At 37.1% G+C, this 15805-nt stretch overlaps 1 protein-coding gene across 5 annotated transcripts in view; it reads left to right on the plus strand.

Moving 5' to 3' along the window:
* ec (ubiquitin specific peptidase echinus) overlaps window positions 1–15805 on the plus strand; it is an 89402-nt gene that overhangs the window by 42700 nt on the left and 30897 nt on the right. The window contains exon 1 of one of the 5 annotated variants that reach the window (XM_086904012.1): window positions 15332–15683. The exons of the other annotated variants lie outside the window; for them this stretch is intronic. Within the exon in view, the coding sequence (XP_086760138.1) occupies window positions 15633–15683 (51 nt within the window). The 5' untranslated portion in view covers window positions 15332–15632. Of the gene's footprint in view, window positions 1–15331; window positions 15684–15805 lie in introns of those variants that run through there. 5 annotated transcript variants of the gene reach the window in all.

Below are 15805 nucleotides of genomic sequence, written 5' to 3' on the forward strand. Positions count from 1 at the left end.
TTTTAAATCAGGTGATCTCAAATGAAATACAGTTAAGCAACTTCTAATTAACCAAATGAAAAACAAAGGAAGCATAAATTAAAGCTTGTCGATCGCTATCCTATTAATTAAATCTCGATGATGATCTAATCGCAGCTTGAAAAAATTTTAAATAAACGTGACGTTAAATAAATTCTTTCAAGAAAGAAGTTTTGCCATTTTTAATCCAATCCTTTGTCATTTTTTTTAATTTCGAAATTTTAATTTCTTGAAAAAAATATAATTAATATAATGATAATTCGATAAAAGTGAAAGTAAAAATTATATGAATAAATTTTTTAAAAAATATAGCATTTGTATTCCAGAGTTAAAGCATTCCTCTCCCTCCCTCTCTTCCTCAAATGATTAATATGTTCAATGCATACATCTCGGATCCGTAGGTAGGCATACATTATTACTAGAAAAGAAAAAAGAAAAAAAAAATACAATTTATATACGGAAACAAGTAATGAAAAAATCAGTAGTGTGAAAAATTTAAATTATCTTAAAATAGATTATTTTTACCTTGAAAAATGCAACTTGTAGTCGAAACGGATCGAACAAATTGCAAAGCATCATAGCATCTTAATCGACAAGGAAGTGGTCATATTTGTATGTACGATCACGAGTGCATCGAATGCAAGCGCGCCTGTAGCAATGCAAACTGCATACGCGTACGAGCTGCGGTGAATTTTTCAGGCGCCTTTCCTTTCACTGCTGTTGAATAACCGTCTCAACTTCGATAATACTATTACATTCATAAACAGAGATGTCAGCAACGTACGTGCTGATCTCGATTAAATTTTCTTCAAAGTTTATTCGATTCTTATACAAATAAAATACCTTTCACTGTCGATTTTTTTGAATAAAATTTTACAATATGAGTCACAATTTTTAATTTTTTTTTTTAATTTTTATCCAAATCAATTATTTTATAAAAAAAATATATATATATATAAAATAAGTATAATATTGAGATAATTTCTCTGCATCAAACTGCTTCCAATTTGTTTCCATATTTATTAATCTCCTCTCATTTTTCCTCTGAGCCGTCCGTTTATTTGAAAGGGACACGTTTCATATATTGGGATTTAATAAATTGATAAACGAATTACGAAGATAAATCTACTTCATGTTACAGAACAGAAGCAATACAACGCGCGACATTAATAATTCATGGGCCTCATAATTCGTAATTTTCTCACTATCATCAGCCGCGTTACGTTACAAGCTTCTTGCAATTACCATTTCCTTCCATTATTCGGTGGAAAAAAAAAAAAAGAAAAATTGAATTTCTGAATCGAAAACCGGTATGACAATCGGTAGATCCATCGATGAAGATACGTGTATCCTCTATTGTTGGGATGCTCGACGCGATCTAGGAATAATGAACAGGGAATGCCGATGCTGATTTACGCCTACGCACGCACGAGTCCACACCCCGCACGCGTAAACAATACAGGCGGATCATAAATCATCCCGATAAACGAGCGATTGTATTTTTCAGTAGCCGTTTAATATTCCTTTGTTTTTCTACTTATTTGCGCTGTTGTAATCATCCTATTCGGCCTTTTTGCAACGAATCTTTCGACTATTCATGGATAAAAAGTATTCTAAAAAACAATACTTTGTTCCTCCTTAATTATTCACGATTGGAATACAAATATTTTAAAACAAGAAATTTGACGAGAATAATCTGATTCTTTTTTTTTTTTTTTTGCGTTATATTTGAAGTAAAAATATAATTAAGTAAATTCTTGGAAAATATCAAAAAGCCTGGAACATCGGGAAAAATTTGAGTGATTCGACGGGGATATTCAATTCGACGATCACAACGAAAAATACAAATTTTACTCCCAAAAGAAATCTCTGATCACAAGATTTTCCCTTTCTTATCGTTTATTCGTTTTTTCTCATCTTCCATAAGAAGATGGTCGAATTAATCAAGGCACATGGCAAGTCAAGGTGAATCGCATCGATCGAAACTGTTGCCCATTTCGAAAGCGATCGCGAGCGTGGCGGGAAAAGAGGCACGTAGGTGCCAGCTGTGAGTAGTACTACGATCACGTAAACCAACGTGATCCAAGATGGCAACGGCGGGTCAATATCCTGGCTAAGGAGAATGGCGTCGTCGATCCTGCGCCAGTCTCGGGGAAACACCGCGGGAAGGCGCCACTGAGAGCCTTTTTAATGGGAACTGGTTTTCAGCCGCGACCATGGACCGCACGCTTGCGTTTCGCTTGACCTCGGCTTTCGAGCCGAGTCGAAAGAACAAAGGGCTACGATGCTACTGGTTTCCACGCTTCCCGCCAACTTCTTCTTCTTTCTCCTCGACATTTCGAACATCTTTTCAGATTTAATTATAGCTTGATGGACGGATTGTTTTGTTTTTTTTTTTCAAAGAGAAAGAGAGGGAAAGGAAGGGAGAAGTTGTGCGAAGCGAGGTGGGTGAGTCAGCTGATCGGATGAATTGTGTTACGAAAGATCGATGAATAATCGAATGTTGAAGAAGTCGCGTGGGGAGAATTAAATTGTTCGTAAGTTAATAGCGCGTTTGTTGGAAATAATAATGATATAAAGATAATTGGATTAATCGAAAATGAAGATTGTAATAGAATATGTCCTTGTTGATTCGAAGAATGTTTAATAAATTGTTCTATTTCTTTCTTTTAAACTTATTTTAAAGAAGAACTAAGAGTGAACTAAATCTCTAAAATTCATCCATCATTGGAAATGAAGAGTTTTTGAACACGATCATGATCGTTTCCATCTTTTCCAGAGAAAAGCATTTTCCATTGCGTATATTTGCTCGATGCATTGCTTTTACAATGCAGTTCAACGATTCGTGGTACTGCTTTAAGGATCGTAGGTATTCGAGTTACATATCTTCCAGGAAAAGGGACGCTCGCAGGGAGAATCGAGATCTCGTGGCGAGGTTCCAACATGGCGGCATCGCATCGCTTCCCGCCATAATTCGCGGCATTGAAATCTCCGAAGCATTCGAGAAATCGCATCGCCAATGGAAATATTTCTCGCTCGCTTGCTCTTCGCTTTTCATAATCGTTTTATATTCGTTTTTTTTTTTTTTATCGATTTCTTTTCCAAGAAATAGTTGCAACGCTAAGCAAAACCGAGATGTCGCATGAGATCATTCCGCTATTTATTTTCGCTACTGACGTATAGCAAGCGATGCAATCTTTGTTGTTGCGGAAATAAATTGGATAATAACATTTTTTCCTGAGTTAAAAGTAAGTTTTAATCAATTCTGCAAATTGGAAGAGTGTAAATATATTTTCTTTTCTTTGTTACTTTTTTTTCTTTTTTTTTTTTGTACAGCTATTACTTTCGTTGAAAGAACGAGAACGAAATAAGTGAAGATATTCTGGTGTGTGTTGAAGAAACGAATAATAGTTGTTCAGAGCTTCAGAAGTAATAATTGTGGTGCAAAACTGTTTTCATAGTGAACACGTTAGTAACACGTTAAGTCTAAATAGTCACACTTAACAGAAACATAGTTTCCTTAATCTAGGTAACAAAGAATTACTTTCATTGTTTCTAAAGTAAAAGTATCTTATCTAAATATGTATAATCCCGTTTCGAAGGATGTACCATCCACACATAGATTTCAGCCTACGCAAATTATCAATAGCTGCTTCATGTGAAAGAAAGTTTATGCAATAAGTTATCGTGTTATGCAATTCGTAAATTAAATTTATATATAAAGTACCTTTCTGTTTTTAAATAGTGCAATATTTCAGAACAAAAATGTTCCTGAAAATATTAGCAAACAATCCAACATCAAATTAAACACAAACCGATACCAACATCCAATACCAAAATATCGTCTCATCGACTTTCCCTATTCTATCAAACCCGCCAACACATCCACATCGCAGCATCCAATTGTCATTCGCATTCGTGATCTCGACAACCACGCTTCTACCATCTCCACGTCTTCAAACCTACTCACAATAATTCACATATATATATACCTTATCAAACTGTACCCAAATCTCTTTCCAGTTCAATCTCTCCTCTCAAACTCCACCCCCACGAGCCTGTATCCATCAATTTCTGGCTCCGTATCAACACCGGTCGCGTCATAAACATGGAAGCACGCGGTACACATCGGCGCGTATGCAGCACACTTTTACTCCAGTTTGTATCGTGAAACCGGTTTTCTCTCTCGTAACAGGCCACGCTAGCCTCCTTTAGCTCGGCTACACATCGTCGTTCCCCCTTGTGGCAACGTGGTGGTGGTCACCGTGCTCCTTGGAGAACCGGTTCTACGATCTTCCTCCAACTTATCCCCCACTCGCCTCGTCCTCGACTCCCCGATTTTTCTCGGGTTCCATGGCCTCCTGCGGGCTACGAAAACAACGCGGCAACGGGTTTCCTCGGCTACGATCAGGGACAACCTCCTTATGACTGTCTTGGATACGTTTACGTCTCCTCTGAGAGGAGAGGATTTTCTAATACGTGTTTTGCTCCATGGTATGTGTGTAATTAATCGGCTTTCTTTCCTTTTTCTTTTTTATCTTTTCGTGAATGGTTGATTAATTGACGTGGTTGTTGGAATATCGAATTGGATAGATCGTACGAACAAATTATGCAGATGGGTTGTTATTAATTCTTGGTGCGAAGATTAAAGTTTTGTTTCAAGTTCATCGATCGATTTTTGGAATATCTTATATCAACCTGTTTTCACGAACGTTGTACGAGAATTGTAGGACAACAAGTATAATGAAAAATTTTGTTCTTGATTATTAAAAATTTCTTTCTTATTTAACATTTACTCACCACTTGGAAATCATATAGTAACGAGGGCGTATGTTTTTCCCGCATTCCTCCTTTGTTTTCTCCTAGAAAACAGTTTTCTGGTTAAGAAATACCTCATTAAAGGTCGATAATTGAAAGTATGAGTATGCTGTTCCTATAAACTCGTTTCTGGATCAACGTTTCCGATCTAAAAGAATTGAAAGATGGAATCTGGTCGTATTCAACGTATCTCTTCAATCAACATATTTGTATCATTTCATCGGTATCCAGATCTGCTTAGAAATAATTAAATGATCTCATTTTGCATTCAAAATTATATTTATAATCCGATACAATTGTGCAATTTTTGTAATAAATCATAAAGGATTTAAAAATTCAAATTTAAATAAATTCTCAATTCTCTCATTCTCTGCTCCACGATAATATATGCGTTCTCTATTATTTTACATTATTCTGCATTTTTAATATTCCTTTTTTAAACTTTCTCAAATCTTCGTTTCCATCACTGTTATTTTTTTCGATTTCTCTCCGCTCATAGATCATCATGCTCACCAAACATCCAGTGCAAATTGTCTGCTCTCGTGCAAAATCTCTTCTCATTTGCGCAAGTTCCGCCTCTTTGCACGAGTATGCTCGCTCGATCGGAACCGTTTCTTGCTCGTATGACTCGAAACACGATGTATCCAGACGTAAAATCAGGCAGGTCTGAATATCTTCAAAATATAGATGTTTATGTAAATTGGTATTTTTATGGAAGTAAATGAAGAAATGGAATTTATAGTAGCGATTTGTTTCATCTTTTAAACGCTATATTTTGAATACACAAACTAGATGCTAAGAGATTCAAGACATTAATTAGTTAGAAGTTATTTGATGACAATTTTAATCTATGATCCTGCTTGATATTCTTGAGAAATTAATTTCTTGAGAATTGTTAATATATAATTTATCATATAAAGTATTAATAAATAAATCCATTATGTAAATAATTTGGATAGATTTTAATTCTTAGCAATGGATTTAACAGAATCCTATTTTATTTATTGATACACGGGAATGGTACACGGCCTCAGAATAAAATTCTATCAAGGACGAAGTGTTCTTACGCTTCTTTATGAATCATCGAACGATGATTCTTAAGAAAACTCGTTCAATACAGGACGAGAAAGAATACGTCATTACTTAACCCTTTTTTTCTTTATCTTCTATCAAACAATTTCAAACCCACTTTAGCACTTTAAAATCCGCATAAAATTTCTCCAATATATTCTAAGCTTTCAAAAATTAAAAAAAAAAAAAAAAAGGAATATTCCAAATTACCTCGTTATCCACTATTATCTAATTTGATCATCATAAAAGTTTCTTCGAGAAAAATCAAAATATTAAATTCCTACGATGAAACGAGTCCAAGAATACTACTTGAGGATTAATTAATCAATTAAAATACAAATGTAATCCATTCTCCTCCTTCTCCATCTTTCGTTCCACCTCGGGTAAAAATCAAGATCAAGATTAGTTGTATCAGAAACACAGAATTTGTGTTTGTCACACAAATGGATCCGTAATCTACGCCGTTAAAGCGTGGCTCTACATCGCTATCAACGCAAGAGAAGATAATTAACGCTATTTACCCGATGGTAGAACAGAGGCTCGTTCCACGATATTTCAACGTCTACCATGGTAATCTCGCCGCGTACGCTCGACGCTTTTCGTCGGTCCAGCAGCAGTCGAGTCTGGGGGAAACCTGTTTCTGTTTCTACCTCCCCCTCCCCTTCCCTCCGCTTTTTTTCCTCCTTTTGCCGGGACGAGCGGCGCACGTGCGAGCACCACCTCGATCAAGAGGCTAGAAAGCCTCGGATAGAGGGACGAGAAAGCGAAACACGAAGCAAAGCCTGGATGCTGCTGGCTCATTTCTGTGAGGAGATGGAAAGGAGTTTACGGTTCCAGAACCTGTTTTCGGGAACCTCGTTCGGTAAAAATAGGGTTACACCGTTTAGATTTGGAAATTTTTTTCAAGATCGATAACGAATTACTGACGAACTGTTTTCCATAATTTTTATATAGAATGATAAATGAAACGGAATAAGTAGAGAGGAGTTGGTTACTGTAAAATTTAAGATTATCTTATTATTCTCTCTCTCTCTCTCTCTTTCTGGTTTAAATATGTTTGAAATATGAGACGACAATGAGGAAATATCAGGATTATATTAAAATATATTAAAATATATTTTGATTTTAGCCTATACATGGAAATATAATAACTAGGCACGTTTAAAACAAGAATTCAACAAGGAAGGATATATTCTATTCGAGTTCGAAGAAAATTCACTCGATTAATTCCATCGCAAAATTTTAATTTTCCATTCAAAATCATTCAACGATCATTTTTAATCGCGCCAAACGTGGGTGGATAAGGATGGAAATAATTAATGAACGTTCTCCAGAGGGAGGATCCTGATACCGTAGCCACGAATTGAAATAAAACGATGCTCCACGGTTTGCTCTATTTATAGAGAATCTTATCCCCGACGAAAGACGATCATTTATCTCCCCGAGTCATTTCTGCGTCGTGTTTCGCGCGTTTCTTTCTTTCTTTTTCTTTTTCGTTTTTTGTCTCTTTTGCGAAGAGTGAGAGGCGCACGTGCGGTAAACGGCCATTCGGATGGAATGGCGAAAAGATCGTAAGAGTAGAGATATCTGTCGTTTTCTTGGTGAAAGGATCGCTCACGATTGTGCAACCAATGACGGCAATCATATAAATTAGCGAGTGAACGAGCGACTCTTTCCCGGATTCGAGCATCAAGGAAAACTCATCGTGGTTTTCCTTTTTCGCATAGAAAGGAATGAAAAGGATTTTTCAGAAATATGTTTGACAAGACGTAAGATAATCTTGTCTTAGAGAGTGTTTCAGAAGTTACAGTAGTTTAATGCGTTTAGAGCAATTTACAAATGAGATTAGGAATTACTCTGTTCAACTGCAGAAACTGTTTGATGGCAGACATTGATGAAATATTATAGGCAATTGAAGTTCATAATGATCTTATGAAATTTATGATTGTGAAGTTCATGGTGGGTTGTGGATGATGGCTGGAGAAGATGAATGTCGTTAAACAATTTTTAATTGTAAGTCAGACACGCATTAATACGATTTTTCTTAAAAAAATTTTAAGAAACTTCGTTAACAAATATTTGTAGAACAATGAAATAATCGTTACATATGCACAACGATATAAAAAGATTCCACTGCAAATATTATTTCATCTTATCCAACAAACTCTAGACAATCATCAACACCGTTATCAAAGACCTGCATCACTAACATTGATAAATCGCCTCTGCCAACGCGTCATTCGAAGTAATGCGCATGCAAATCGCGAGCATTTCTTCATACGCTTTCAATGACACAATCTTTCAAACGATCGCGTCAATAATTAGTATCTCAGAAATCGAAAGATTCGATCAAGATGAATCGGTGTTCGATTCGAGATTTTTTAGAATTTCAGAATCAAACTGAATGAATACTTTTTTATGAATATATTCGTCGGTTGAACTTCGTAAGGAAGCGAATTTCAAAAGCACAGGTGCACCGATTGCGCTTTTCTCTTCACGGTGGCCAAGCCATGGCATCAATGCGCTCGGTTTACCGCTTCTTCCTGTTCGAGAGCGCTGCAGCACGTGCGAAGAAGGCGAAATGTCGCTGGCCTGCGTCGCTGCACCTTTGATCTACCGAGCCTCGTCGATTTTTTCGATCGAAGAATTTATTCCTCTTCTTTGATCCGAAAGACATTTCTTTAACCCCAACTTTTAATCTTATTTCTTTCTTTCTCCGAATGAATAGAATCGTAGATTCAGATTTCTACTTTCTCTTTTTAATGAATATTAATCCTTTATCTCTGATATTTTTCTTTTAATGTGTCGACGACATACGTGTATCTCACAATCTGTGATTCTTCCAAATCCAAAATAATTTGTCAACTTGACAAAACTACGTCACGGATTGACAGAATCATTCGCATCGAAGATCCATCTCCTCACGATCACGAATCCCATTATCCAACCGCATCGAATCACTGCTGAATTAATTGTCGTAATGGAGCAACCAGAGGAACAGATCGATTGGGGCCAACAATTTGATTTAACGCGGTAGCATAGTTTGGAGGGAGCAGAGGTCAATCAGCCGTGTTGCAGGTGTTCTGGGGTCATCCAGTCGGGAATAAATGTCAACGTAAGAGGCACGCATTCCCGGTGCTCATCCTCGTCCACCGATCCTCGGTGAAAGGAAAGGGTTTCGCATGCAACGTGTCCAACCGATGCGCATCGCGCAGCCCGTGCCCCGTGACTTTTCGACCCTTTCGAGTGTCGTTGCTGTACAGGTTGAATTAAGTAGGAACGTTGTTCGAGGTTTTTGCAGTTGTCGAACCGCGCTTAAGCTTCCTCGCGTGCACCATCGTTTTCTTTAGAATTATTACCGTGCGTGTACATAAGTCTGTTAGGATTTATCGCAGTTTATCAAATGGCAAACATATGTCTTTTTTCTCTTTCGTTTTTGTTACAAAAGTAGATGTTCCTGTTTTGAAGTTGGATTCGTTCCAGTTCCTTGCTCAATTTTCTTCATTCGTGCAAAACTTGAACATTATCATCGATGCTAAATTTCGTAATTGCAATTGTATAATATATTATTTTGACTATGTAAAATAATACAGTATAGTATTTTAGAAATGACTTTAGACGTATATAATATACAACTTATGGAAAACAATGTATTTTTCTTAATTTTTCATTCGTGCAGAATGAAATTTTCTAAACGAAAAATTCAAATATTTACATACATACATTAGAATTTCAAGCAACGTTCCGGTTGCCGTGAAGAATCTGGAAGCAAGTGGATCTTTGCTGCGCTACGTGGATATCATTTTAAATGTAAATGGTGTCCCCACGAGGCGAGATCGTAGCGAGCAACAGATGAGAAGTCACAGATCGGTGGAGACACCTGAAAGTCGGAATGATTCACGTTGAACGTGGTCTTGAAACGAAGCAGGTAGCTTAAACGACCCCTGCACCGACTTGAAAAACTTTTACCTGCTCCCTTTGTGCCTAACACCGAACCTGCGTCCCCCTTTTCCAGTGCATTAGCGCCACTGAATGTCACGGAGCTTCTGTGACACCTGCGTTTTGAAGGGTTGCAGGTTGGAGAAAATTTTTGTATCCTCGACCACCTTCGTTTGAGAGATGAAAAAAAAATTCTGACCGAATTTTCTAGGGAATCAATCTCTTCTGACAGCACGTGTTCGTTTCGAAATTTAATATCCCCCCCCCCCCCCAAGTCGATTCGATTTTGGGCATCTTGATTCCTAAAATTCTTTACTCGTCAAAGAATCATTTCATTAAAATTAATTTCAATATTGGATAACGAAATGAAAATATTTTGATTTTGAATATCGGAAAATATTTGAGATAGAATATATAAAAAGTGTTCGACAACTTGTTAAATTGTTTTAACAAAATTTGAATTTTCTTAGAAAAACTAAAACCTCTTTTGCGTTATGAGAACATTATTTCGTTAATAAAAAATTACCATGAACGATTTGTAATAAAAATTTGATCGATACAAATGTTAGAACGAAAGTGAAACTCAAACGTCACGAAATGGACGAAAAATTTCAATCGAAGGACACGCACTTACCACCTGCATAGTATCAAAGGGTATTGCGTGGCGACAGATGCGCTAGTGAAACCCTGCAAGGGGTGTGCATATCGAAAGGCAGTTGAATTGCTGCCTGGAACGTGCGTGCCATGTATTTAACTGTAATATCGGCAAAAAAAAAAAAAAAAGTCGAACGGCTGCGTTTCGCGTAGAACAGACACCAAATGGCGAGAAATTCGGTGATGTCGAAAATGGCATCGTTGGATAATTTTAAACCGATTTCGATCTCTGAGATTTAAATATTCAACATTCTCTCCCATGAGTTATTATCTTTACCAATAAATATTTCTTATTGTGTCCGTTTTATTCCCAGAAAAAAGTCATAAATTATTCATATTTGTGTATTATTTCTACATAATTAATATTCGAATAATAGTTCTTTAATTAATAATTATAAACAACAGTTATGGGGATTAAATTTTTAATAAAGCTTGCCCTTTTCTTAAAAAATTTAAGTATATTATCAATATAGAAATAATACCGAGAGATTAACTTATTCTATTCGTTCGACACAATACGACACATTCAAAACTCTCGTCATGACGATGAAATGAAGTTTCATTTGTTTCAGCACACCTATGCACACGTCGATTCTTTCACGCATCGTATATCGGGATATCGTAGAAAGTACTGTTATGTCTTCTTACCATTGTGCCTCGCGTTTTAATATTACCATTGTGTACCGAGAGCTAATGAATAAACGATACGCCGTACGTGCTGTCAGCAATACGATACAACCTTAATATGCGTTTCAAATCGTTACTGATTCGAAATTGAATAGTAACACCGTGGATAGATAGTCGAGATTTATTCCACGCTTGTTCCTCTATTATTATCGAATAACGTTCGCGGAATCGAATCCCTCTGCTGCTGTTGTTGTTTATTCGAATACATTGTACAAATTTACATGATTTTTGGAAATTATGTTAATATATTCTGAAAACAATTAACTTTTATTTTAATAATCATAGTAAATGTTTCGAGTATCCGATCTTGGGATTCAAAATTGCTCCATCTTTTCTAGATGATTTTAACATTCTTAGAGATTCGATAATTTTGAAAAATTCGAAAATTAATTCAAGAATACGTTAAATCTTTCGAAACCGAAGCGATTCTCGACACGTGAAGAATCTCGTAATTACCTAATAAATCAAATAACACGCCAAAGTGTACGATGCCAAACACATTGAGCGCAAAGCACAAACATCAAGACGTTTGTGTATATTCGCGAAAAGAATCTGAAGGTGTGTCGAAGTTAGAAGTAGGATAATGGGTTGCGCGTAAAGATCGCAAACATCGCGGGTTTCAATTACTTTCTCAACCAGACATTGTAACCGGTTCATCATTCGCAGCTTCGAACTATTCGTGCAACTCGAACAATGGCTGTCGTTGTTGCGTTTGCCGCCCACGTTGATTTTCCGTTGAAAAGATTAACACGCTCGACGCGGCTATCTCGCTGTAATACGACGAACACGAGATTTCGAGAAATTCGAATCGATGGATTTATTCAAAGAATGATACTCGAATTTATTTCCGTCAAAGAAATATAATTATCGAAGATTTTATTCTTCCTATATTTTTTGAACATCGAAGAAACCTTTTATTAATCATCGAAAATCTTCTTTTTTATATTTTACGTGGAACCTCAAGTGACGAAGAGCAGAACAGTGTTATCCTAAACGAAGGGGAAAGAAGCATCGAGAGGCACCTTCGAATACTTAAGACAATTGTCCGCGTAGGAGGTCTGCAAAGTATCCGAGTAAGGAGAGGAGAGGCTAGTGCACGGTCGTGAGACCAACAGCCTCTTTGTTATCTGCTTCTCATTTTACTCTCAAAGAAAGAAAGTCTTTCATTGTTGTTTGGTCCAGAAGAAGCGGCGTCTGGAAATCCTCAAACATCGCCGGATCTTTGGAGAAAATGTTGTTTTTACGTGCTTGGGAATATCGCTTCCTAATTGGCAAGGATGTCTTTGGGTTTAGAGTACTCGAGACGTACTATCTGAATTGTGCTTACTGAATTTCAATAGATTTAAAATTTTACTGGAAGAGGAATTTTCTCATTTGTATAGTTTTTGATGATAATTTTGCTATTTTTATGTTCGTGTGAAAGCATTTAGAGTGAATGACGTTTGCTGTAAATGATCCGTTCACTTCGCCAAATAAGAAGCAGTTCCAATTATCTTCAATTATCTCCAATTTCATGTATTACTTTATACGGTATTTTATAACATTGAGGACCATTAAATTAAAGTTGAATTTGTAAAGTAGAATTTTTCTGGCCGTTCATTATTCTAACCTTTATTGGTAATGTTTCTTTTTTTTTTTTTAATCTTTCACAAGTTGATTGTTTAATTTATACTATAAAGAAATAACGTTTTAAATTCACGAATTTCTCAAAATTTTTATTTTTATTTCAAACATTGTATATTCTACAATTTAATAATTTTATATGCGATTTGATTAACAATCGAAAGATTCCCTTCTCTTTTTTTAATTTCCAAATTTAAAATATAATTTCATACGATTTTCTGTATCATGTTTGATTCGAAAACTAACTTGTCCAAGAAATCCAAGCATGGCGCCATGCAAATATAAAGACCGGTTGCGGAGGCGTCGTCTAAATCAATTCTGTTTCGTATTTCCAGTTGGAACCTCCATTCTCTGCTGAACTCTCAGAGTTTTTCGCGTGTTATCGATCGTAATTCATGAATAATTTCTTCGATCATTAGTTAGCCTTTAGAAAAAAGAAAAAAGAAAACGCTTATATTTTTCTTTCACTCAACACGTGTCAAAGTTTGCACGAGAAAAGATTTACGATTCTGCAAGAATGAAATGTTTTCCATTATATGAACAAAACGATGTAATAATTCTTACACCTTTCTTTCCATTGTACCAGTTGTTTAAGAAAATTTGCTGCCGTTTATCGATTCGCCATATGGACTTGTACATATTGCATGGTGGAGGATAATTGTTATTCTTACTGGTGAAACGCATGTTACGAACGAATGGAAACGTTTCGACACAAATTTACCTTTCTTTTTTTTTTTTTTTTTTGAACTTTGTGAACAGCGTTTTGAGTATATTTTTTCACGAACTTCACGGCAATTGGTTAAAATTATAGTTCTTCCTCGTCTTTGCTCATCACTCTTCTATAAACATTCGAACAAATTACGATTTTATTTTATAAATTAATGCAGAAAAATTTTAAAAAAGTTCTTTAAAATGCTTTTAATCGTCTTAATACTTCTATCTATATAACAATTCACTTATATTAAAATAAATTAACGAAACAAAAATTATTGACTCCATCCAGAATCATGATTATAAACGGAAAATTTATTAATTGAAATATCGCAAAGACGCGCAACGTGCAAATCGAATTTCATTGACGGCGAGACGCTCCAAACGAGGCTCATGTCCGATTAATATTAATGCGGTCACACGAATACGCGAATAGTACGTGGTGTCCATTCACCGACAATACGTCGCCAACCAACACGAGAAACGGTGAAACACGGTTGCACAAAAGTCTACTCGATTCACACGGCCGCAAAGGAACACGTAAAAGGGTCCCGGGCGTAAATTGCCCCGGGCCCTGCTAAACGTAAAAATTGATAGAGATCGACACAGGGGGAGGAAGGGAAGGAAGGGACGGAAGGATGGAGGAAGAGTTCCCAAAATTACTCATCCTTTCCCGAATCAAATTGCGTAACAATCTCGTAGCATCGTAGCGTAACGTAAAACGCCGTCAGTGTCGTGACGGGCCCTCCCCTCCCACTCCTCTGCCCCTTTGTCATCCCCTCCGCCAACCTCGTGTCGCTGTACGTTCATCGATGTCCCCTTATTCCCCCACCACAATGGTGGACCTCTTCCGTGCCCACTTCCCCTTTCCGCTCGCTCGAAAACCCGGCTCTCCCCATCCCAGCGCCCTCTTCTTCCCCACCACATCGCGTCACAACTGACCCCGGGCCTCTCACCCACGCCGCGGCCCTCGTAGTAAAAATGGCCGCGCCGTGTGTGTACTGTAGTAAACAGCAGGGACGTATCCTCAGGAGGATCCCCTCTTCTGCGATTTTATTTAAGGTTTTGATTAGAATTCTCGATTCTCATTTTGTCCGTTTACTTTGTGTCAATGGACACTCGATGTTAAATTGATGTATAATTAATAAACTGATAGATGACGTTTCATTTCGTCAACGAAACATCGAAATATTCTCAATGATTATACTTTATAACGTGCATGAAAATTCCTTTAAAGTTAAAGTACGATTTATTTTTTTATTTTTATTATCCGCTACGTAAAAAAAAAAAAAAAGAAAAGAAGAATTCATACGTTTGACACGTTTAAAAAAATCTTACTTAATATTTGTTTTCACTAAAATTACCACATTAATTCTTTACGTACTTTGAATTTAAAAAAAAAAAAAAAACAGCATAAACATCTTTCCATTCCATTTATAACTCGTAAAATCATATCCCTACCCCAAAAAATTATTGTGTATCGATACTTTCCAATCTTACCCAAACGAATCTTCCACCATTCTCGCCAAATACATCGATCCTAAAAAATCCTGAAAAGCCTGAAACCATGTAAACAAGAAAATCCTCGCGATACGTACCTTGACGGATACAAACGACTGCGTCCCTGAATCTCGAGTCTTCGTCCACAAGCGTGCACAATATAGCGTATTATACAGCGCGTACTATAGCGGGTAAGAACCGGTACTATAGCACGAACGCGCGTCCGCAGTTGTGCTCGTTTCGTTTCCCAACCTGTCCGCAGGAGTCCCACGGGCGCTGGTGTCGGCGCGGACCGGTCCCAGCCCTATCCGGGCATTGTTGCATCGACGCCCGGCTAAGAGAGTACTTGTTGCTTTGCGCGCAACCCTCGTGTGTCATTTTGTGCGCTCGTGTTGTTCGTTTAAAAAAAAAAAAAAAGGAAGAAAGAAAAGAAAGGAAAGGAAAGGAAAAGAAAAGGCTGAATCATGAGCGGTGTTACCTTTGAGATGAGCCCGTTGAAAATCGATCGTGGATGATCTCGAGGAATTGTTGGACGGTGAAGGAGAAGTCGCGAGACGCCGTGGTTCGAGGAAAGAGCGGGTCGCCTGCGTTGGTGGTGAGGAAGAACGAGGATGAAGCAGGAGCAAAGGCCGAGGAGGCAGGCCCTCTTCCAGATAGCCAAGGTTTGAATTTTTCTACAAGTTTATATATTGTAGCTGGTACAATCGCATCGTCACGATTTTATATCGCTGGTGCATGAGACTTCTCTCCATGGCGCGGCTCGATACGCGTATACCGTTACATG

Source organism: Apis florea, unplaced genomic scaffold, assembly GCF_048593485.1.
Source record: "Apis florea isolate Af1SG1 unplaced genomic scaffold, ASM4859348v1 contig_2293_pilon, whole genome shotgun sequence".
Taxonomy (NCBI): domain Eukaryota; kingdom Metazoa; phylum Arthropoda; class Insecta; order Hymenoptera; family Apidae; genus Apis; species Apis florea.